A 25520-nucleotide genomic window follows, 5' to 3' on the forward strand; every position below is an offset into this window, starting at 1 on the left:
AATCATCCACCTCTTCATTCAAACAGCTTCCCCTTTCATTACATTACAGTCATTTAAGTGTTTTCCCATTAGAACGTGGGCTTCTTGAAGAAATAAACCATGCTATTTATCTTTTCTTCAACAATGAATACTATCAATATTGATAGTTGACAAAAAAAGGGAGGAAAGAAAAGGGTTTTTCAAGACTGAAGCATGCAAAAGCACTAGGAAAAAGGAAATCCAAGTTAATCCAGTTATATTTTCCCACTGTACCACAATAAAAAAGAGTCCCATTTTCAAAGAAATTAACTTTTATTTGAAAGAAGACTACCCCCCCCACTACTTCTAAGAACTCTATACAAACAGCCTGCCTAAACCATTGTCCCAATACCAAAATTTCTAATAGCAATTATACAATTGTTCTAAATAATAAATAATAAGGGCTGTCCTTCACTGGTTAAATTTTAATAAATTCAACACAAAAATCACACTTTACGTTTTTAAGTTTCAACAAATGTATTTTAAATACAACATGTTTTGCAGGAGTCCACAAGCTTTTCATTTCTAAAAAAAAAAACGATGTAATTTTTAGGGTTCAAAAATTCTGTTCTTCAAAAGAAATGACCAAGTAAGCGTTTTTTCTATAGCTTCAAACTTTCTACACTCAACTATTTGACTGTTCCATGCCACCCCAAACAAACTTGACCTGACTGAACTACTACTAACTTCCCCAAAAGAAAGTTAAAAAAGGAGTTTGTAGTAAATGCAGACCTCTAATACAATGTCTAATACAATATCTAACACAAAAGAAGCTTTAAAAAGATCATTTCTTTCCTCATTTTGATAAGCTAGGAGTGAATTTCCCATAAAAGCAAAAAACAAAAAAATCATTTACAAAGCATAACACTGGGGGTTCCTTTTTCACTCAAGATGTTTCACTACTCAAAAATGACAATTACATCTTTAAGAATATAACAAAAGGGGTGGAAAATAGCAATACAATTGACAAAGTGTAGATGCTAAACAAACCAAAGATTTTTTAAGGGTTCTTTTTGAGGAGTAGGAAGGATTAGAAGCTTGGGGAAATCCAGAATTTAAAAAAGAGAAAAAGATGTCCTCAACTGCAACCGCTCTGCTTATTAATAGCGTCCTGGAAAAGAGTTAAAAAAAAAAAATAAGTCAAATGACAATTACAGTTTCACTTGCCTAATATTTTCCCAAGTATTAACAGTCACCATACACCCTAATTTTCTAAAATAAGCCATTAATTACAAATAAGATTCTCAATGTGACAAGCAAAAGTATACATACTTGGGCTGTAGGATCGAGATCTTGATCGTGATCTGTATCGACTGTAATAAGGAGAAGGTGATCTTCTTCTGTAGGAAATAAAAGATTACTTAGCAAAGCACATAATCACTACATTGAAGCAGGTAAAAACAAAAATTTCATCATTCAAAATAGTAGGAGATCTAAGATAAGCTATTAATTTTTCAATGCACCAACTATACAAGGTGAGTATTGGCCAATAGAAATACACATGCCTCTTCATTGCAACTACAGAGTATCAACACTGGACTGCCAGGGAAGTCCCATATTTCACTCATTTTTATCAATACACATTAAACAAATTGAAAGTGCCAATACTACTATTATCATCTAATTCAGAACAGAAATCTTAAGTTACAACGTTACCTGTACCGGTAATCATAGTCTTCGTATCTGTCGTACCCACGATCATACCCTCGATCATAGTAAGAATCTCGACGTCTGCCACCTCCTCCACCTCCACCGCCGCCGCCGCCGCCACCGCCACCACTGCTGTAGGAAAAGGTGAAAATTCCACATCAACAGGAACGATTATTTTCTATTATCATTTAATACAAATAGATGCTTAAATAAAATGGAAGAAGGTAAGAGAGAAGTAATAACCCTTTCATGCCAATTACTTCAATGTCTTACTTTGTTGACTCCTATGGTACTCTGCTTAATTATTTATAACATAAATAGCCAGGAATAATTTCACTAAACTCTATAAATTATAAGGCACTTAGAACGCACTATCCAATTTAGTAAGACCTTTTCAATAAGGTGAAAAAAAGCACTGTGCTGAGAAAAAGTACCGAAGTACTAAGACGTATGTTCTATGACCAGTTCAAAAGCAGTTAATAAACATTAAGAATTTAAAAGTATCCAAGTCTGAACACCAAAGAAAACTAACTACTTTATACTGAAGTCCAGCACTAAATGTTAAGGTCTAGTGTTCAAACGTCTATCAGTGAATTTAAATTCTAAGCCCTCTTTTCCTTGTTGTTTTCCTAACTCTTCATCATATGGACATTATTTTCATTTTAGTTTTCAGTGGGCTCTCCTTGTCAAATCCTTTTTTTCCCCAAGAGGCTTCACATTAAATGAAAGCCTACATTCCTTCTTTTACTCTCTGGTTTTAATATATTAAAAAAACTTTTTCCTATACACAGAGGCTTCCAAGGTCACATAAATACAATGAGAAGTATTTAAAAGCATACTGTATTTTTCTAGTGTTTAATAATTTTTCTATTGTATAGTACAAGAACTAGGAATGCACTTCAACTAGTTTTAATTTGTCCCCCTGCTCAAATATACATATTAAAAATTAAAGTGATTCAAAGAATATATATAAATATATATTCACATCAAATAACTTTCCATTATAATTACAGGGGAAAAAAGTTTTCTCTCTTGATTAACCAAAGATGTGGACACATTTCTGGTGGCTTTCTGACTCTTAAAATTCAGCTTAGGAAACTCGAAATCTTACTGAGTTGGTCTGCCCATGTATATGCCTGGTGTTGGTGTGTGTGCTCTCTTGGTGATAGAATAATCCACCCGAATTCTTCTACCATCCAGTTCCATTCCATTTGCCCTTTCCATAGCCTATAAAAAAGAGAACAGGCACAGAAAGTCATGCGTAACTTACCAAGGGGAAACTTTCAAATCTGAAAATCTGGTAAACATTTCTTTCAAGTAAAAACAGCAAGGACTTGACATATCAATTCCTGCTATATGCCTGTCAATAGTAATGAATTTTCAATGTATACAAGAACACTTACACAGGCTTGTGTTAAAAGTTATAAAGAAGCAACCACAGAACCTGCAGAATTCTGAGGCTTCTGAATCTAGCTTCAGTCTGAGCGACTCAAAGCAGAAAGTGCAATTCAGTGAACAGGTCTAACCTAGTCAAGCCATTCCTTAAAGAACACACTGCCACCTAGTGAGCTTCAAATACAAAGGAACCTTCTAATCCGCCACCGAGATTATACCTGTGCTCATATTCCCTATCATTCTGCCCTTTGGTACTAATACTAATAAAAGCATTAGCAAATCAATCACTTTAACACATTTTAAGAAGCATTTTGGAACTAAGTGAGCTGTCATTTCCGTTTTACCTCATTCAGAAATAAACCTAAGGAGCAGGGGTGTCAAAAGTCAGGGCAAACAAGCTTCACATTTAAACAAATTTTAATTGTGATATTGTCTGCACTTTTACTTCAGGTCAGATAACCTGGTATTTCTAAATTTACACCTTTATCCTTTAATTGAGAACAGGAAAAAACAAAACATAAATATGCAACAATAAAAAAACACTAGTCTATCAGTATGTCTATCATATAAATCCCTTCAACTGAGAGCATTATTTTGTTAGACTTATCCAGGTTTTTCAACGACACTACTACTGACATTTGGCAGTGGTTAATTCTGGGTTGTCAGGGGCTACCCTATGCATTGTAGGATGTTTAATATCATCCCTGCTTTACTACAAGATGTCAATAGCATCTATTACTGTTGAAAGATATGCTTTTAATATGACTGTTTATACTGTAATCAAACACTATTGATACAAAGAGCAATAATGATCTATACCCAACTACTGTTACATATAAAATGGTACAAAAAAGACAAGCCAGTACCTTCCATCCTTTAACAAATGAGCTTCAAAAATTCCTTAAAATGGAATTTTCAATTCAATCACCATGAACTTTTGAAGGCAAGCCTACTGCTTCCTCTACAATCCATTACCTAGTACATTAGAACAACACTATTTCACATCTCTGACACTGACTGGGATCATTCTGTTAGGCATATTAAGGGCACTAAACAAAAATGAAAAGGTACCAACTCTTTCCATGTATTATTTTTCACTTTTGGAATAGAATGATAGATGAATATTAAGAGAATAGAAAAACAAAGCTCTGTATGGACATGGAGATAATTAGACACAAAACAATTAAACAGATTAAACCTAAACACAATTTTCAAAAAGTCAATGTAATCATTTGCTTAGAGCACGAATAAGGTTTTTTCAAAAGAGAACACTTACATACACTTCATCTTTTCCATTTAACTCATACACTACTTCACAAGGCCAGATTTTACTCAGGATATACCTATATGCATTTTAGCTGGAAAGTGAAACTGAACATTTCAATTTTAACACTAACAGGAAGAGTTTAAGTCATGTCAGAGAATTAAAGAGCACATAATGTTTATGGAACTGGAAATTTATTAATCAACTTTCAAAAGTAACTCAATACTAAATAATGCACATCAGAAACTTTTCAAAGTGACAAATATAACACAAAAAATTACCTCCTTTGAGTCATCTATTCTCTCGAAATAAACAAAAGCAAATCCTCGTGACCGTCCAGTTCGCTGGTCATAAACCACATTGACACCACTCAACGGTCCATATCGAGAAAATACTTCGCGAAGATCTCTCTCTGTTGTGTACAAACTGAGGCCAAACACTCCTAGACAAGTATTGGGATCAGGATTTGCCTGTTGAATAAAGATGTTATTTAAGTTCCAAATTAAAAAAAAACAACAAACATACAGAAACACTTCTGCTTAGGGCACTTCACCCAATACACAAAGTCACTTGGAAACAAGAATTTATTTATTTATTTATTTATTTTCAATTATTTTTATTAGTTGGAGGCTAATTACTTCGCTTTTTTTTTTTTTTCAATTATGGAAACAAGAATTTAAAAGGAAAAAACCAGATGAGCTTTATTTTACAGTTCACAGTACACTTAAGCCTTCTTTAGAATATACTTCAGGTTATAGACTGAATAAAAATGTCCCTAATTCACTAGTCCAGCAATTTTCAGGACATATACTAAGAATTTATGTTTAGTTTAATGTCTATTTCTAGTTTATTCAAATGTTTTATATCCCTTATAGATCTGCACTCAACCTGACTTCATCTGCAATTGCTGATTAGACTCCCCTCTTTTATTTTCACTCTTTAGCAAGGATATTCTTTCCAGATTTGAAAAATTAATGTGTAGATTTCAAAACACCATTAAATAATAACAGACCCCATCACTGTTAAATACAATCAAACCTCAATGTCACATATCCAAGACCCCATTTCTTTATCAATAATAAGGCAGCCTGTCTCACGGAAAGGCTAACTGCATATATTAACGCACTAGGAACTGCGTATTGCTCAGTGTAAGTGTTAGCTTGGTATTTCCTTGCTACCCTCTTCCCATGGTAAAACTTTTAATCTTGAGAATATTTTCAAGTTAAGCTTTTTATTTCAATTCTTGCAGCATGTTTTCCCCCAAATTTCTTTTAATGACTCCAAAGTCAAGAAAAGAAAATACACTTGAATGCATATAAACAAGATTCATATAGCCAAGGATGTTTCTGGAGTACCACTTCAAAACAGTGCTCTAGCTCTTACAAAAGCAAGGTTTTATACTATGATTAAAGACACAGGAAACACATAAAAAGCTTTCTTTAACTTAAAAACCACATACCCTGCTGCCTGTATGTCTTCTCCGGTTAGACATTGGAGAATGACTTCGGCTCCTTCGACGCCGGTATTCTGGTGTGTATGACCTACTTCGAGACCGTCTCCTATGAGAGTGAGAATGGGATCTGGATCGAGTGTAACGTCTATGAGAATGCCTCCTTGACCTCGACCTTTGAGAGAAATAAAATTAGGTAAAGATACTGGAACAAAATGGCTAACGCTGTTAAAAGTAAAAAATAAATGGACACCAGTTGAAGCCTCTCTGGACAAAAACAGATTGGTCATTATTTTAATCATCAAATACTTGAAGACATCGCCTACTCACCATATAAGCTGCTTTGTATTAATAACAACATACCACTGAATCTTTTTGGTATGTGCACAGTAAACTTTTACAAATTTTGTTAAGTGATTCATTAGTTTTACTTTAGTTTTCTGCACTTTTGACAATTCCAAGGACCTACATGTATACCCCTGCTTGTTTTCAGCTTGTTTTAGAGGAAAAAGTATTCTTCCTCTTGTAGACGGTATCTCCTCCTAGTTTCCAGTTAACTTTTTTCAACTTACCTTACAAACACGTTAAGGCTCCACCTTCTTTAAAAAGAAAGATATCAACTAGTACTAGAAAGAAAATTCTTTAATACTCTACAACATGGATAAACCTTGAGGACATTATGCCAAGTGAAATAAACTAGTTATAAGAAAACAAATAATTGTGATTTCACTTAGATGAGATACTTAAGAGCAGTCAAAATCATAGAGACAGAAAGAAAGATGGTAGTTTGTCAGTGGCTGGAAGGGGAGAAGAATAAGAGTCTTTGTTTAACTCACAGTTTCAGTTTTACAAGATAAAAAGAATTGTGGAGATGGATGGATGTGATGACTGTACAAAAATACCAATGCATTTAATACCATACTCTTAAAATGGAAAAAAAAAAAGATAAAACAAAACACCAACCACCATCACAATAAAATTGTTTTGATTCTTATTACCTTTCCAGTATAGTCCTATAGTCCCTTCATGGTTAAGTATCATTCCCTCTCCAGTCTTTCCTTAGCCTGCTGCTAAGTCGCTTCTGACTCTATGCGACCCCATAGATGGCAGCCCACCAGGCTCCGCAGCCCCTGGGATTCTCCAGGCAAGAGTACTAGAGTGAGTTGCCATTGCCTTCTCCGCTGCAATCTAGCACCTGCTAAATTAATTCATCACAACCTAAACTGCCCACCTAACCTAACAGTCCTCATGTTTAATGGTCTTCATTTTTTTAAACCTTCTACAGCATCTCACCAATTTTTCTACTGCTGATTCCCTAGTTTACCTACTGTTTGATTACTTCCAATTACTCACATTCTTTTCATTGCCAAGCAAATGGAATTTCTTATTACTATTCATCTGATTCATCCTTAAACACCCAGACTAGTAGTGATGACAGTCATACAAAATAACTTCTATGAGGCACTCAATAAATGTTATAAATGCTAAGGGCCAGAAAATTTAAACAATAAAGCTGAGAGATTTTACTAGGTAGACAAGGTAAAAGTGTTCTAGGAATACCAAGAGCAAAGGTTCCTTGGCAAACAATTTTGAGTCGGAATGAAAACAATAGCATGAATGGCCTACTATCCAAAAGAAATTAATCGTGGGGAGGTGGGGTAGAACAAGAAAAAAATTCGTGTCCATATGGGAACACTGCACAGGGTATTTTTTATTTTCCTTAGCATTAATTTATAGCTTCAATTTAAAAAATATTAATAAAACTAGTTGTTAATAAAATACCAACTGTTACATTTAAATGTGCCGGTGCTAGGTATGGAGGGCTGACGGTATTATGCCATTTTACATAAGGAACTTGAGCATCTCAGAGGGGCTTGCCAGGTAGTACTAGTGGTGAAGGACACACCTGTTAATACAGGAGACTCAAGAAACAAGGGTTCATTCCCTGGGTCTGGAAGACCCCCTGGTATTCTTGCCTGGAGTATCCCAGGGGCGGCAGAACCTGGTGGGCTACAGTCCATAGGGCTGCCAAAAGTCAGACACGACTGAAATGATTTAGCATGCACCCACAAGCATCTAAGAATTTGGTATCCACAGGAGAAGCAATCCCCGCCCCGCCACAACAGACACTGAAGGAGGAATAAAGTAATGAAAAGTGACACGAGTACCTATCCTTTGTTTAAGTCAGACAGTGATAAATATCATGAAAAAATTAGGAGTAAGGGAATAAGAGTGTGCGCACTGGTATTTAATATTCTCCAGTGATACAGGAGCACAAAACTGAATCAAGTGATGATTTGAGAATATCATGAGGGAAGAATATTCTACACTGAAAGTACCAACCACAGAAGTCCTAAAATGAAAATATGCTCACTTCTGTTTCCACACCAGAATTCTACGGAGCGCAATTCTGCACATGTGGATTCAGTTAAATATGCAGAGTGGTTAACAAATCAAGCACTAGGCTGGATCCTGGATACAACAGAGAAAAAGAACTAACTGTAGACTACAAGAAAAATACAGCCTTTGATTCTTGTTTCATGTCCCCTTGCAAGCATATTCTATTCAGAGACATAAATTATGTCTTTTAACAATGACTTATCAAAATAACTGTCCAGATTTCTTTTAAGTGTTCCTCCCAACGCTCCACAACAGTACACCTGAGGTGTCTGAAACAGTGAGCCCTGCAATCGCTCACCAGTCTTTGCTGGAATCAGGGGAAGTGGCTGGAACTCTGAATCACTCCAGCAACACTTTCCAACAATTCTATCTGATCAGAGGATCAGAGTTCCACCCTGGACCTAATGAGTCAAAATCTTCAGTTAAAGAATGTAGCTGCAATGTGAAACTTGAAAAAGCTTCTCAAATCATTCTGATAACCAGTACAACGTACATATATCAACCTTTTCTGAATTAAATTTTATGCCAAGTCTCCAATGGAGAAAATTATCCTTTTGTTGTGCAAATATCACTGAAATAAAATCAAACAATAACCCTCAAATGCTAAGCACATTTAAATCAATCAACACATATTTAATTTGTATTAATAGTGAGTAATAGCTCTAGATTAATAGAGCTAACAAAAGATTCTACCTTATCTAAGTCTTTGTATCTGTAACATACCATTGATTTCTAAACTCCATTGTTCAAAAAAAAAACAAAAAAAAACACACCTCATGATTTTGAGTGAAATTTCCAGAAAAAAATGCAACAAAAAATGAGAGATCTGGTAAAAACCACTGCCCGTATTATTTTAAACACTTACCTGGATTTTGATCTTGATCGAGAATGGGATTCAGAGTGTTTGGAAACCCTTGATGGACTACGAGATCCTGACCTGCTCTCCGATTTTACACGAGCAGGCGTTCCCGTTGGAGATTTTGACTGAGAGCGAGACTCCTAACAAAGAAGACAGTATTACAAATGGCACTGGTCACATAGATGCCTAACACCTAACATTTAAAGTACCGTAATTATTTATATTGATTGCTCCTGAAAAACAAATGGTTAGGCAACACCCTCCAGAAAAAATTTCAGCTCATTAATAACCCATTGTTAATACTGCTAACTGTCCTCAATAATTCCCTACTTGCACCAGATCACCAATTCTCTATTAACTAAGTAATCATGCAAATTCATCTACAACTTGATCATACAGACACTGGAACATAAACCATACATTTACTTAACCTAGGACCCATTCATTCTTCCAGATTCTTTTAATTCTACTTCACTCTTGCTTTCTACTTCTCTTCATTCTTCATTGAGTTTTTCATTTTTCATACTTCGTGTATTCTTCCCCAAAACAATTCAAAATAGCCTTAAAAAAATATTCAAGGGCTTCTATCTGACCAATCTTCTGTTCAATTTTTTCCCCCATTCAATTTTAATTTTCTGATCTTTAATACTTTTCATTAGCCTTCTTTTATCTTGATTTATCTTCCACATTCTTGGAAAAAACTCTTCAATTTCTTCACGAACATTAACCTTAATGGAAAAAGAACATTTAGTATATTTAAGCACGTGGGGATTATAAAACTCTGCTGGAGTTCAGAATGTTATCTACCAAATGGAAAAGCCAGCAGGTAAAGTGCAAATAACTAGTTTATTAAAAAACAATTTTATAATCTTTAAAATTGTTCAAAACTCTAGTTTTCTAACAATTAAAGAGAATTTACTGAATTTCTCTAAATGTTTTTTACCATACTGTTCACCCTCCTCCCCTTTCAAGTTTCATCCTAGTTCCTAAAATGTGAGCAGTTTTAATATAAATACTTAATTCAAGCATAACTCTAACATTAACTGTAACCCCCCCCCATACCTATGTCTTAAGTTTTCACTAATTTATAACCTGAAGATTCCCAATGATCTCAAAATAAGCTTTCCCTAAGCCAGGCTAAGATACCAAGATATAGTTAAAGCAAAGCATCACAGACTGGAGTATCTGTACACACCTATCTAAACTCAACTATTATAGGACACATGCTGAGGTTCAGAGAATTAAAACACAATTAGTAAAATTACTAACATTTCCTGATTGTTTGACCACTATCTTTGCTCACTCTGACTTAACCAGAAAGATACAATCTAAAATAAAACAAGCACACTAAAAAAAAAGGGGGGTGGGGTGGAAGATAAATGAAATTTAAAAATTTTCCCCTTTGGTTTTTAAGTTTCTAGAAGTTGTATATTTTTGCAACAGAGCCATTTAAAAAATTCTATTTTATCCAATGAAGTATCATAATGCACCCTACAAAATTAGTATCATGGTCTTTATTGTTTATCCTACCTTTTTCATAGTTTTTGCATATTTTATAGTTATGCATATTTATATTCCCTTCAGTGACAATATCATTATCAGAAAACTGACTGGCTTCTTAAAAAATTGGATATAAATCAAAACTTTCCAAGTCAAATAATTTAAAACTTATTAGAAGCCTGTTTTTAAAATTTTGATAGATATATGAAGAACTTATGATCAAGGTAGGATGGACAGTTTGGTTTCTCTGTCCATTTAACCCTTGATTATTAGTGAAAACAAACCCATTTTCCACCAATTTTCATTTATGTCATTAAGATTATCACCCAACTTCCTTGAAGTTTTCCTTCAGGCTTAATGTCAAAGACTTATTTTTCAAAAAACGGTACTATTGATGCTGCCAGGCCTTTTTTTTTTTTTTCCAGATGAAAACAAACTAAAATAGATAGCTACCCTTCGGTTCAACATCCACCTTTTCCATTTATTTACCTACAGAAAGTCTTTCATCACATCTCAGATACTTTCTAAATTTCTGGACAGATGCCTGGAACAGGCATAGCAATTTAGATTTTTTCATTCACTGAAACTGTAAAAGCAGCATATTCAGGACTAAAAACAAAAGTATGGCCACTCATTTGTAATTGAAGTCTCATAGGCCAGTTCATTACCTATATTTCATTAGGTAAAAATATACCCCCCCCTTTGGTTTTCCCTTATATAAACAGATCCCTTGGTATAAATCTACAAACATCACTACAGCCCTTGTTATATACACAATAAACTTTGTGTTCTGTGTGCTCTAATACTCTTAAAATCTTTAATTTTTAAGACAGAAATAAAAAGTTTATATACTAAAGACTTCTATCATAAAAACAATAGTAGAAAATTATTCAATAGTGCTGAATGTAACCACTTTTTAGGTATTAATGTTAACAAGGTAACGCGGTAACAATTTAAATTTTAAATCTCATTTCTGGCATAGCAACCCATTGGAAAATGTATAATTTTCCTTTTAGTTTGTTAACAGAAGCTAAGATATGACAGAGTATCTTTTGCTTTTTATTATCTAAGGTGTCACAAATACCTAACCTCCTCTGTTACCTACCTTTCAATTTTTGTATCAGGGAAACCTCAAACTGTATCTATTTTTTCATGGAATCATTCAAGGTTAAGAAAGAGTGCTCATAACTCCCCCTTTAACTTATAAAGATGTCAATCATTTTAACTTCCAAAAACAATTTAGAGACATCTAGCTAAAAAGGTAAATCAACAACTGTCAGTAAACTTAAACTAAAAAATAAAAGTACAGAGCATAAAAAACTTTTACTCTTCACTGTGCATTAGAAATAAGACTATAATAAGTCCTTTGTGGACAAATATTAATTATTCTTTTCCATCTTTGACTATCTTCATTATGAAATGGTAATATCAACTTTCCCCAAAGAAATTCATACAACTATTCAGAATTTGAAAAGGAATTAAAATTGCAAAGAGAAAAATAAACATTGAGAAGGGTGTTATCTGTCCCGTTTCACTAGAGACTACTTAACCTACTCTTAAATCTGTCAAAAGTTCTGCAAATTCCTAAGTAACCTGCACCTGGACCCACCAACCAATATAGTGCCTACTTGAAATGGGCAGATTTATGACTCAACCAAATCATATCACAACTTTTAATAGAAATATATCTTAAGTAGGCTTCTAGTCTACCTTACCTACTATAAACCAGGAGCTGGGCAGAAAGATCTCACAGAACAACCTGCTTAAATAGTGTTTTTTTTTTAAACTATTCTTTATTAACAAGAGGCCTCTAGTGGTAGCTGAAGTACACAGCCAAAAATAAGAAGGAGCTAACTAAGATTACTAAGAAATTACTATGGTGTATCCCATACAAGCAGTGTAAGAATTGTCTATGTATAAATATACCATGACCATGTACTCAATCTAAGAATTATCTATGTGTAAAAATATTACAACCATGTACTACTTTTTAATCAGGAAAAAGGTTTAAACATGCACATGTAGTTGCAGAACATGAACAAATCCTACAGCAAATAACTGCAGTGTCTTTTAATACAGCTAGTATATTATAGATGGAAAACAAATTCCAACCATATGTATGCTTAATACTTAAAGTCCATTAAAATAAACCAATAAAAATGCTACACTATAACCCATTCTAATATTATGGCAAGGCAAATTCCAAGGCAAACGCCAAGTAACAGTGCCAAGTTTACAAAAGTTCAAGTCTATATGAATATAGTCTAAGTTTTTAAAACAGATTCTCAAAATGTATTTCTCTACTACTTTGTAAAATTGAGAGCTTTCACAGAAACATACTAGTGCATTTAGGTGAACTATACGTGGGGGTGGGAGGGATTTAAATTACCCAAATAACTTATATTTATTGTACTAAGAACTTCATTCTTTAGGACTTGTGGACAACAGTCTGTGTTTATTCAATTCATGTATTTCCGTCTTTCAGTTTATAGAAGTTCTGCTTCCTTCCTTTTGAGTATTAAGCTGTTTCTTTTATAGATCCTTAAGCTTATAAAAGAAATATTTTCACTATTTTTAATCCATAACTAGTATTAAAGCAATTTCTTAAAAAGAAAATACCAACTGCTCAAAATATTAGCTATTTTTAAATAATTTACCTTCTTTTAAAGTCCAGTATGCTGCATTCTAAGTGAGATTAAAGTGGTTTTTGTATCTACAAAGGCTCACAGATATTCTAACTTGTATGTCTTTATAGTCTCTAAAATTTGGAATAATTTTGGCAAGGTGTTAGACAAATTATTAAAGAATTGGCAGTTAAATTTAAACTCATGTCACACTGTGAAATTACCTGTAAAATTTACAAATCTTCCGTACAAATTTTATTTATTTAGCCATGCCATGTGGCTTGCGGGATCTTAGTTCCCTGACCAGGGATCAAACCCTTGATCCCTGTGAAACATGGATTCCTAACCACTGGACCACCAGGAAATTTCCTTCTGTACAAACTTTAAACGTGGTTCATAAACCAATCAGCTTATACGCTATGATCAGTTGTCCAAAAAGCTAGTGTGTAAGCAGCAACTTCAAAGGTATAGAAAATAAATGTAAAAGGACTAAAGTAGTTTAGCTATATTAAAACAAATCACTAAGAACCCATTACAGAATTTCCTAGTTATGTTCTCATCTTTTAGTGTTACGAAGTATTTACAAATCTTCAGTAAGACTACAGGGCCTTAGTTTCAAGGAAAAAACTTAACTTTTCTTCTGCCTCAGACTGTTCAGGTCTAGTCTCTCACACTTGGTGAAAATCATGAGACAATAAAGATTATACAGAACTACATTATGGCAGTAACTTGAAGGAAGGAGGGGAAACCACATTTTCTCTCATTATTTCCTTCCCAATTTTTTTCTTTTTACAGTGTTTACTGATTCCCCATCCAATCATTACCATTTTCTCATCTTCACTTCTATCCTACTAAACTGGTTACGATGTGTGAATAGTTAAGTATTAACTGACTCAGCTTGAGGATATATACCTTTTATACCCAAAGGGGAGGGGTCTCAGGGTTAGTTACATGATGACCGAGCATCCACTGATGCTATCAAGAGGTTTTCACAGTATTTACAAGCTCTAAAAAACTTATGCTGATTACTCAAGGCCATTTTTACACTTGTATACTACACACTATACCATAAGGACAAAACTTCAGTTCATTTACAAAATTAAGTCCATAAACAAAGTTCATCTGTATTTTAAAAAATGACTTTCATCTCTAAATATTAAAATCCCTTGATAGTCTTTCAGATTCCAAGACTCTTTATACTTGTTTTAGGAATGGTACAAATTATAAGAAGTATCTATGGCAAATCTGTAAAAGTACAGTTAGGCATCCTGGGTACAACTGGTTGTACTGTTCCTTTTAAAAATTACACCTTCTGCTTAGATTGTGCAAATGAGCACCTTTCAGTGAAAGAATCTCAAATATTAAAATTTGAATGTTAAAACATTTCCTTAAATTTTACAAATTCTCTGCTTAAATAAATGGATGGGGAGAACAAAAAAGTATTAAAATTGGATACATATTACTTCAGAAAAAAAAATTTAACTCAAGAGACAGACTATTCCCTAAGTTTAATAATACTCCTACTAAAAGAATGGAAGCCTTACTCTTTTGCAACAAATTGATGTGATGAGATATGTAAAATTAAATTGCTGAAGAAGTTAGACTGAAGTATTTTTTTTATTTAAACCTAAACTGCTTTTCTTTTTTTTTTTAATTGAATTTTTTATTAGAAAAAATGCCATATTTTATAGATCACCATTTATGAGAATCCTACCAAAGCACTCCAACAAACTGGCTTTGAAGAGAAACAGCACAATGACAGAAAACTCAAGATACTGTACCTTTGAGGAGCCCGCAGCCAGGCTAACTGAAAATCAACACACAACTCCCACCACACCACACACAAGTATGAACAGGTTATATAAGTAAGCCAAGATTTAGAAAACAGTGTGCTAACTTTTTTTTTTAACGTTCTTATCTATAAAATAGGATTTCAATTTTATTTGTATTCATTAAAAAAAAAAAGACAAGAGGGCCTTTTTAAAAAAAAGAAACTAGTGGCCAAGCTGGGTTTTTAATGGCACAGTCATCACCCTTATTATTATAAAACAGGTTTCAAATAAGAAAAAAACAAAAACAAAAAACCTTCCCCTATTTTTTATATTCTTTAACAAAATATCTTCACACACAAATTTAAATTCCAAATTGATAGATGAATTTATGTTTTGCTCTTCACTTTTATTATCCAGTTAATCATCTCATATATTAAGAATGGGAATACTAGGGTCTCTTTAAAATATCCCAGCTACTCAAGAAGGCAGAACAAGCTCTCAAAACAGGATGCCAGAATAAGTAGTATCCTTCCTCTTCAGCAATTTTACTAAATATACACAATCATGGAATTATAAGATAGACTCCTACATGATAAAGAATCCTTAACCTAGATTAAAAACTCAGGACCATTGTTTAAAAAAAAAATTGGACTCAATATTTTTCTAAGTTTCATTTTAAAAAAAATTAGGGAAAAAAAATTAGGGGTAGAGGGGAATAAGTAAAATAACAAGAAAATATTAATTTCTATTCCCCTTAATTTCTATCAAGGATACTAGAATTTTTTGAGATTGAAATTCTTAGTTGAAGTCGTACACAGCAAACTATTCGTTATTTTTATGAAGATGACTAGCAAAGAAAGTCAGCTCAAGTGCCAATCTCACTCCTAACTCCAAATAAAGATAGTCTCACTTAAAATTCTGTTAACTTGATGCACATGTCAAGCAAACTGCTTAAACGGACTTATTTTAATAAGTATCGCTATTCTTCTGGATCCCTTGAAATTGTCTTGCTCATTCTTTACATCTCACTGCTGTCCAGTTTAGATCAGATTTTTCATAAGCTCCTTCCTTAAATATTTTAAGTGTGCCCTGCTGCTTTTCCTATGCTATTTTTTTTTTTTTTCTAAAATTCCTTTCATTATGCTACTCTCAGAATTAAGAATCTATCAATGGCTTCTTACCACATATTGGATTAAGTCCAAATTCCTAAATCTAGAATTCAAACTCCTCCACTATCTGACTACACAGTCAAGCCTATGTAGTCTAGCAACTTCCTCATTGTCTCATTTTTACAATCAATATTCATATTTCCCTTACAATGTTAAGTCTTACATACTAAATAAAACTTTTCCTTTCCTCTGGGTTCACAAAATCATTCAACTTCATTTTCTGATTTTCTTATTAATTCTATCATACAGTACTTGATTATATTCTTCTTTTTTGTTTTTTATATTCTTTTACTCAGATTTGGGCTATCAGTTATCACAAATCAGACTCCAAATTCTCTTTCGACAACAACTGGTCTTTACAAAAAAGGTAACGGATGCTTAATACTTTCGAAGGGAATATGATTGATTAACTGCTAGGATGACTTTTAACAAAAATTCGGCAAATTTTATTTTCCTTCCTAAAGCTCTTTTATGTTTTAGGAAACTCAAGAGGTAATTATCTATAACGGAAAATTAAGTTCTTGTAATTGTTCTTAGCAAACTCCATTAACAGCTCTGAGACACTGACATGTTGTGTGCTCTTTTAAGAAAAGTAATCAAAATATATACATAGCATCTTTCGTGCAGGCAATGAGCAATGGATTGGGACTTGCAAATCTCAGATTCCTGGCTGCATTGTCTTTTGGGTATCTGTTTTTAATTTCTAAATTGTAAGAGTTCTCCAGCCATTGTAAATTAGAAAATATGTCAAAGATGGTGACGGGGGACTGTAAAACACTATAAAAGTAGGAACTATTAGTATCAATCCTCTTTCTTTAATATGTTCCAAAGTTTCCATAGAGTCACTCTCTAATTTTAAATCTTTTCAATAAGATATGGTTAACATATGTTGTTTATTCCTTACATAAACGAAATGAAATCTGAACACTGACCTATTGACATTTTGTTTTAATAAAAAAGTTTGAAGTATAACTACTTAAAACAAAAGGTAACTGGTGAACGTACTGAGTTCATTAACTTGGGTATCAGATGTGAAAAATTATTTCCTATGACCATGAACACTGTAAAAGAGGAGGAAAAGGTAAAAATGCTTTTTCCTATTAAAATATATAGTTAATGCCTACATGCATTTTAGCTTAAAATTGGGTAGGAATCTTACATATATTACTTTCTTAGCTGGGTAAGGTAACAATTACCTAGAACTTGTCAAATTTCTCAATTTGATGACTCTCCCCCCCAAAAAAGGTAAGACCTCAAAGGAAAATAAGGTCCCCAAAGTAGTTCTCTTCAATTCCCCACAAACCAAAACAAACATTAACTCCCCAAAATTGTACTTAAGTTACTGACAGTAAAATTTCTTCCCATTATTAGCTAACATTTTCAAAACAAGCAGCAGCTTACAACTACCTATTATCAAGCATTACATGATTTTTTTTAAAGTTTTCTTGAGACCATCAATACCTCACCTTAAAAAATGAGCAGGTAATTCATTGATATCTACAGGCTTTAGATTTTAATTGAGAAAACCAATCTTAAAGGCATTCAAGATAGCTTTTTTGTCTTAACCTCAAAAACAACAAAAGTCTAAATTGACCTTCTTCTGGTTTAACCGTCTGTTTCCAGATGCTTATGAGCGTCTAAAAAAAGACAAAACTCATTCCTTCCAGCACACACCTAAAGTGTTTTTGATGCGTTTCCCCTAGTGACCAGAATGCCAACACAGGAGCCAGAAAATGCTGCCTGGGGATTGTTTTCTTTACAGGGCTTTACACTAACTCACTTCCATCAATTTTCACTAGAGGGTAACTTCCGAAATATAACCCAATCACTGCTAAACGTCCTAGTATCTTTAAGCTGAGGATAAGGTTATCTTTGTGATGTTTATACTCATCACACCCAAAATAATGAAAAACTTCGAGCCCTCTTTGCTGGAGGATGGGTCGAGAAGAGAAATGGGGGGAGAGGGGCTGGAATTTTCAGGTAACCTTTTTGAGTTAAGAGAATAGCACACACTATTGTAAAAATATTGAGCAATGAAATTTGTTCAGTTATGTAAGATTAAGACAGAAGAATCCTTTTTGTTTTTTACCGTAAAAACCTGTAAAGGAGTGGTGAGTGTTTAGGTTAAAGGTCATAGGAGGAAAAGCATTGGAAGTTGATATATAAAGAAGAAAGGAAAAAAAAAAGCCCAACATTAAGGAATTAGAAAAATAAGGCGTTATAGCATTTCCACATTCATGTTGAAGTGAAAAGAAAGCAGAAGGGACATTAAAGGAGAAGGGCTCCTTGCGTAGTTTTCCCCTCACAGCTCTCGTCTTAAGAACGCTTAAGGGTCGGTGCGGTCGTTGACTAACCACTTCATTAGGCTCGTCCCACCTTCAACCTCAAGGCTTTCGCCTTTATAGACGCAACGCTGCCGGTTCCAACAGAGACGCGGCCGCTCACTGCAATAGAGAGCCAAGGAGACACAGGCCCCAGCTAGTCCCGCGCCAGCTTCTCCCCGCCCGGACAGCAGCCCCGCGCACTTTCGGCCCCGAGACCCTCTACGATGCTCGGGGTCGCCAGAAACGCCACCGCAGGAAGCACCTACCACTATCCGGCCGGAGGGGAACTCCCTGCCGTCTCCTCCCGCCCCACCGCGACGGGGACCCACACCTTTGAACAGCGATAAGGAAGCCTCGGGGTGGGGAGAAGGCAAGGTGCCCCGCGGGGCGGGTGGGAATCGGACCCAGGAGTCCGGCTATCAGTCAGTCTCCAAAAAAGGGGGGAAAGGGGGTGATCCGTGGTATTTGGGGCAAGAGTGTAACCCAGAAGCCATCTTGGGATGTGAAGAAGCGACCTCGATGGCTCCAGAGGCTGCTCCCAGCGGGCCCCCGCAAGACTCCCCGCAACCCCGCCCGACCGCGCTCGTCCCCGTGAAACCCCGAGCATCGGGGCGGTCGCCGAAGACGGCTCCCGCGGCTTTGTACTCACTCTGCCCTCGAAGTTGTTCTCCTCTACATCACTCATGTCGGCCAGGCGCTCCCCAGAACTAAATAAGAGACAAGTCTCGGCTTGAGGGCCGATGGCCTAATCAACCTGCTGACTGGACCGTGGGGAGGAGGAAAGAGTCGGCAACAACGGCCGCTCCACTCCACTCCCACTCGGTCGCAGGCTCCGGCAAAATGGCGCCGGCACCGCCAGAAACCTTCTGGCCTCTCTAGTGTACGACGTAGGGGGCGGAGCGCCTCTGTGACGTCAAGAGGCCCCGCCCCCAAGGAGGCTTTGTGGTGGCCTGGGCCTAGCAACGCCCGCCGCAGAAGCTCTGACCCTCAGTGCTTCGGAACCGACCGCCCACCTGACGTTCCAATTTCAGACTCCTTAGGCGCCAGTCCATTTGAAGATTTTCAGTCACCACATAAGCTTTTACTGACTCCAGTCCCTTATATGTTTTCCAGGTGGATTTAGATGGAACAGAAAAAACTGGAATCGTCTTCATAATTTGTAGGTTTTTTATTTTGAATGGTTTCAGTCAGCACTCAACTTTTCTTCAGCATTTGCTGTCATGCTATTGAAGTAATTTATTCACAGATGGGATTTATAATGAGTTCACTCCTCCCTGAGACAACTGTGTCAATTTTTTAAATAATCCTTATTTCCCTGCTAATCTTTTTAAATTAATTTATTTAATTATATATTTATTTTTGTGCGGGTTTTAGTTGTGGCATGGGGATTCTCAAGTTGAGGGGCGCTGGTTCAGTAGCCCTGAGACATGTGGGATCTTCGTTCTCTAGCTATTCAAACTTTGTACCCTGCACTGGAAGGCAGATTCTTTTTTTTTTTTTTTCTTTCATGAGATTATAGGAAAGGGGAGTGGCAGCTGCAGGTATTATGCTGACCTGTGCTGTCAAAATCTCTCCACATGGCTCTCGCATGCAGTTGGAGATCCCATGGAAGGCAGATTCTTAACCACTGGACCACCAGGGAAGTTCCTCTTCTAATCTTTTTTAACTCAGATGTTTCTATAAATCTTCATAATCAAAACTCCCAAATCTCTCTACTTGGTTTCAAATCGTGGTGATACTTTCTGAGATGACTTTGAGCTTTATTTGCATTTTGCACTTTTAAGATTAGTTTCCTCATAAAACTTTTTTTTCCCGTAATACTTTGTGATGAAAGGTTGATGTGAACCTTCAACCACAGTTCTATGTTAGAAAAGGTAATTGAAAAACATTATTAAGATTGCTACCCCTGGTCTAGATTTCAGGACTTGACTGTGTCTGCTGTTGATAGAGCTGTACATATATACTATCTGCTTTAAATTTTTATTTCTATTCTTGGCTGCGCTGGATATTCGTTGCTCCGTGGGCTTTCTCTAGTTGCCAAGAGGGGGGCTACTCAAGCACGGCCTCTAGGGCTTGTGGGCTTCCATAGTTGTGGTGCAGGGCCATAATTGCAGGGCCATAATTGCAGGGCCATAATTGCTCAGCGTAGTGTGGAATCTTCCTGGACTAGAGGTTGATCCGATGGCATGTCCCTTGCATTGGCAGGTGGATTCTTAACCACTGGCCCACCAGGGAAATCTTATAACATTGGCTTTGTAAAAAAATATTTATTGAAATATAGTTGATTTATAACATTGTGTTAGTTTCAGGTGTATAGCAAAGTGATTCAGTTATCTATCTACATATAAAATTCATTTTTTACAGTCTCTTCCACTATGGGTTTTTATAAGCTATTGAGTATAGTTCCCTGTGCTATACAGTAGGTCCTTATTGGTTATCTATTTTATATATAGTAGTGTGTGTATTTTAATCCCAAACTCCCAATTTATCCTCCACCTTTTCCCTCTGGAGCCATAAATTACCAAACTCTATGACTGTGAGTCTATTTCTGTTTTATAAATAAGTTCATTTGTATTAATCTCATTTTTTAGATTCCACATATAAGTGATATTATATATTTATCTTTCTCCATCTGGCTTGCTTCATTTAGTATGATAACCTCTGAGTCCATCCATATTATTGCAAATAGCACTATTCCATTCTTTGTTTTTAATTTTAAATTTATTTTTTAATTGAAGGATATTTACTGTACAGAATTGTGTCCACTGTGTGTGTGTGTGTGTACACCCATACATATATATGTATGTTGTTGTTTAGTCACTAAGTCCTGTCCAACTCTTTGCCATCCCATTTTCTTCTCCAATATACCACACCTTTATCCATTCATCTGTCAATGGACAGGTTACTTTCATGTCTTGGGTATTGAAAGTAGTGCTGCAATGAACATTGGGGTGCATAAATCTTTTCAAATTATGATTTTCTCTGGATATGTGCCCAGGAGTGAGATTGCTGGATCATATGGTAGTTCTATTTTTAATTTTAATTTTAATTTTTTTTTTATTTTTAATTTTTAAAGAAACCTGCAAACTCTCCACGAATTTACATTTCCACCAACAGTGTAGGAGGGTTGCTTTTTCTCCACATCCTCCCCAACATTTATTATTTGTAGACTTAAAAAAATATTTATCCATCTGCTTGGCTGTGTTGGGTCTCAGTTGTGGCACAAGGGCTCAGTAGTTGTGGCACAGGGGCTTAGTAGCTCCACAGCATATGGGATCATAGTTCCCTGACCAGGGATCAAACCCTCGTCCCCTACCACGCAAGGTGGACTCTTAACCCATTTTTTGATTGGGTTGTTTGATTAGATGTTTATAACGTCTACTTTTAAAAAAGATTTTGAATTTTATAATGATGGAATCAGCCAGATACCATTTGAACCTCCCTTTACTGGGTCTTGTTGCAGCATATGGGATCTAGTTCTCTGACCAGTAGTCAAACTTGGGCCCCTTCCACCGGAAGTGTGGTATCTCAGACACTGGACGCCAGGGAAGTCCCTCAGTCAATCTTAGTACCATTAAAAGTGAGATACTTCTTGATATGATGAAGTAAGAACTACAAAGCACCTTCTTTAAGTATTCATGATTCCTCCAAATTCAACTCAAATCTGATTAAGGCTTAGACCTAACCAGCAATTTATATGAAATACAGGCGATAAAAAAATATGTTTAAAAAGACCGACCAAACACCAAGAAGAAGTAATCAGGTTTCATAGGACAAATAACCTAATTTCCCCAACAAATTAAATAAATTTAAAAAGAAGGGTGTAAGGGGAAGGTGGGCTATCAAAAAGTAAGTCTTAAAAGACATAGTCAAATATGTGCCTCATGATTTTGATTCAAATGAACTGATTCAAGACACCAAAATTTGAATTAAGCCTGGGAATTTGCTCATTTTCAGGAATTCATTTTAGTAGATGTAATAATGTTAAGGTGGATATGTTTAAAGAAAAAAAAATCTTTACCACAAAATGACATCTTGGACTTGCTTTAAATTATTCCAGAAAGAACCCAAATAAATAAATAAATATTGTGAATATAATGAGGATGCTGCTGCTGCTGCTGCTGCTAAGTCACATCAGTCGTGTCCAACTCTGTGCGACCCCATAGACGGCAGCCCACCAGACTCCACCATCCCTGGGATTCTCCAGGCAAGAACACTGGAGTGGGTTGCCGTTTCCTTCTCCAATGCATGAAAGTTAAAAGTAAAAGTGAAGTCTCTCAGTCGTGTCCGACTCTTCGCGACCCCATGGACTGCAGCCTACCAGGCTCCTCCATCCATGGGATTTTCTAGGCAAGAGTACTGGAGTGGGGTGCCTTTGCCTTCTCCGATAATGAGAATACTTATTGTTAAAATTGGGTCATGGGTACTTAAGAAGTCATGATGGAAACAAAAGGATTATTCCTTCCGTGTTTTTGTTTGAAATTTTCCATAATAGTTTTTTTAAAAAAATATTGCAAGGAACTGCTTTTCTTGTGTCACATTAAACTGATACAGAAAGCACTTTCAAAAGAAAAAGTCAAAAACTTTTCACAACTTTACAATAACTAACATTTCAGAGACCGTATTTTGAAGGATGATAATTATTTGAACAAAGTTTTATTTTTCGCTTTTCATTTCGAAATAATTTCAAGGTAATTTTTTTTTAAAGTTGTAAAAATAGTACAAAGAAGTCTCTTCACTCAGCTTCCTCAAGTGTTTTTGTGTTGCATATTGTTGTTGTCCATTTGCTAAGTCCAGTCTGACTCTGCGACCTCATGGGCTGTAGCACACCAGGCTCCTTTGTCCTCCACTATCTCCTGGAATGTCCTCAAATTCATTGAGTTGGTAGTACTATCTAACCATCTCATCCTCTGCCACCCCCTTCTCCTTTTGCCTTCAATCTTTCCCAGCATCAGGGTCTTTTCCAGTGAGTTGACTCTTTGCATCAGGTGGCCAAAGTATTGGAGTTTCAGCATCAGCAACAGTCCTGTCAATAAGTATTCAGGGTTGATTTCCTTTAGGGTTGACTAGTTTGAATCTCCTTGCAGTCCAAAGGACTCTCAAGAGTCTTCTCTAGCACCACAATTCGAAAGCATCAATTCTTCGGTGCTCAGCCTTCTTTATGGTCCAACTCTCACATCTGTACATGATTGCTGGAAAAACTATAACTTTACTATACAGACCTTTGTGGGTATAATCATCAAAACCAGGAAGTTTACATACTACTATTAACTAATGTGCAGACTTTATTCAAATTTCATTAATTGTCCTACTGGTCACCCTTCTCTAGGCAAGGATCTAATCTAGGATTATACATTGCATTTAATTGTCATCTCCCTTTAATCTGGATAGCTTCTCAGCCCTTGCCTTTCACCTAAAGTCATTGAAAGTTTTGAAGAATACTGGTCAGCTGTTCTATCAACATACCTCAAATTGGGTTTGTCTGACATTTTTTTCTGATTAAATCAGTGTTAACGCATTTTGGCAAGAGTATCACAGAAATGATGTTGCATTCATCTCAGTGTATCATATCTAAAGGTTCATGATGTCAGTATGTCTTGTTACTGGTGATGTTAACCTCAGTTACTGTTTATCAAGTAGTAGTTGCTGGATTTCCCCACTGTAAAATTACTTTCTTTCTCTTAGAAATGAAAAAGTATCTTATGAGGAGATTTTTTTGAGACTCTGTAAATATCCTCCTTCTCAATACTTTCTTGCCCCCAACAAGAATTACTCTACCATTTGTCAAATAGTGGTTTTATATTTCCATCATTCCTTCTACATTTATTAATTGGAATTCTGTTCTAAGGAAAACCTTTCTCTCTTCTCCCACTATTCTTCTTCCATTATTTCTCTCTTCTCAATTATTCATTTTTATCAGTATAGGCTCATGGATATTTATTTCATTCTATGTGTTCTAATCCATTGCTATCATTTTGTTCCTCAAATTGTCCTCGATTTGTCCATAAAGAACCTCTTTAAGTAAACTCTCTATTTATGATTTAGTTTAAAATTTTTAATTTTTTATGTTTAAACATACATATTTAAACATATATATGTTTAAACATTTATATTTATGTCTGTTTATATCTCTTTCCCATTTTCCTATTGGATTTGTCTCTCAATTTTGAGGAGTTTTTTATGTATTAGGAATATTGCCCTTTTATCTGTGATGTATATTGTAAGAATTTTGTCCTAGTTTGTGAGTTGCCTTTTGATTATGGCATTTTTTGTGTACAGTTGTTTTAGCTACAGTTGTTTACATGCCAGATTTATTCATTTATTATTGCTCTTGATTTTGAATAATAGAAAACCTTCCACTGAGGTTAAAGGAGAATTTACTCATGTTTTCTTACAACAGTTATGTAGTTTCATATTTTACATTTAGGTCCTTGATCCATTTGGAGTTTTTTCTCATGTATTGTGTGACATATAACTTTTTCCAAATAGCTACCCAGTTGTCCCAGCGACGTTTATTAAAAATCTCATCTTTGCTGCAATGGTGTAAGATGCCACCTTTATTATATGCTAGATTTCCTTATGCCTTTAATTTTATTTCTGCATTTTCTATTCTGTTTGCTTAGTCTTTTTGTCTATTCATGCATCAGTACCACACTGTTTTAATTATAAACACTTTTAAGTTTTAATGACTGATAGGACAAGTCCCCTTCTTGTACATTTTTATACTTTTTTAACTTAGCCTGATTACTTAACAGCCACAATCTTTTTTATGGGGAAATGATACCTTTTTAAAAAATTTTATCTAGTTATTTATTTTTTACTGTGCTGGGTTTTTGTTGCTCTGTGCAGGCTTTTGTCTAGTTGTGGTGAGAAGGTGAACTGCAACTAGCACCCTAGTTGCCGTGCTCAGTAGTTCTCACTGTGGCTCAACGGCTCTAAAGCCCAGGCTCAATTACTGTGGCCCATGGGCTCAGTTGCTTTGTGGCAAGTGGGATCTTCCTGGCTCAGGGATAAATGATACTTTTTTATTGCTGACTTTCTGAGAAAGGAAAAGAGCAGTCTTCCTAGTTCTCTCCTTATCCTCACCATGATAGC

General features: G+C 35.4%; 1 protein-coding gene and 1 non-coding gene across 5 annotated transcripts; both read right to left on the minus strand.

The window, feature by feature from the left end:
* Positions 1 to 272: 272 nt before the first annotated feature.
* TRA2A (transformer 2 alpha homolog) lies at positions 273 to 19292 on the minus strand. Of its 4 annotated transcripts, none has more exons than XM_065939912.1 (8): positions 19075 to 19292; positions 9043 to 9176; positions 5787 to 5952; positions 4609 to 4797; positions 2780 to 2895; positions 1675 to 1797; positions 1291 to 1358; positions 273 to 1129 (listed from the first exon to the last, which is right to left on the minus strand). In XM_065939912.1, exons 1-8 carry the CDS (start codon positions 19108 to 19110, stop codon positions 1119 to 1121), a joined length of 843 nt encoding a protein of 280 aa, XP_065795984.1. In that variant the 5' UTR covers positions 19111 to 19292; the 3' UTR covers positions 273 to 1118. The 4 variants fall into 4 exon arrangements, with proteins under 4 accessions (XP_065795984.1, XP_065795986.1, XP_065795985.1 ...); XM_065939914.1 differs by having other exon boundaries at positions 1681 to 1800; XM_065939913.1 differs by having other exon boundaries at positions 1291 to 1355; positions 1675 to 1800.
* A 644-nt stretch (positions 19293 to 19936) lies between these two features.
* Positions 19937 to 20068, minus strand: LOC136171293 (small nucleolar RNA SNORA44). The gene has a single exon (XR_010663833.1). It is a non-coding gene; the product is annotated as a small nucleolar RNA SNORA44 (small nucleolar RNA).
* Between the last annotated feature and the right edge of the window lie 5452 nt (positions 20069 to 25520).

This window comes from Muntiacus reevesi, chromosome 6, assembly GCF_963930625.1.
Source record: "Muntiacus reevesi chromosome 6, mMunRee1.1, whole genome shotgun sequence".
Classification (NCBI taxonomy): domain Eukaryota; kingdom Metazoa; phylum Chordata; class Mammalia; order Artiodactyla; family Cervidae; genus Muntiacus; species Muntiacus reevesi.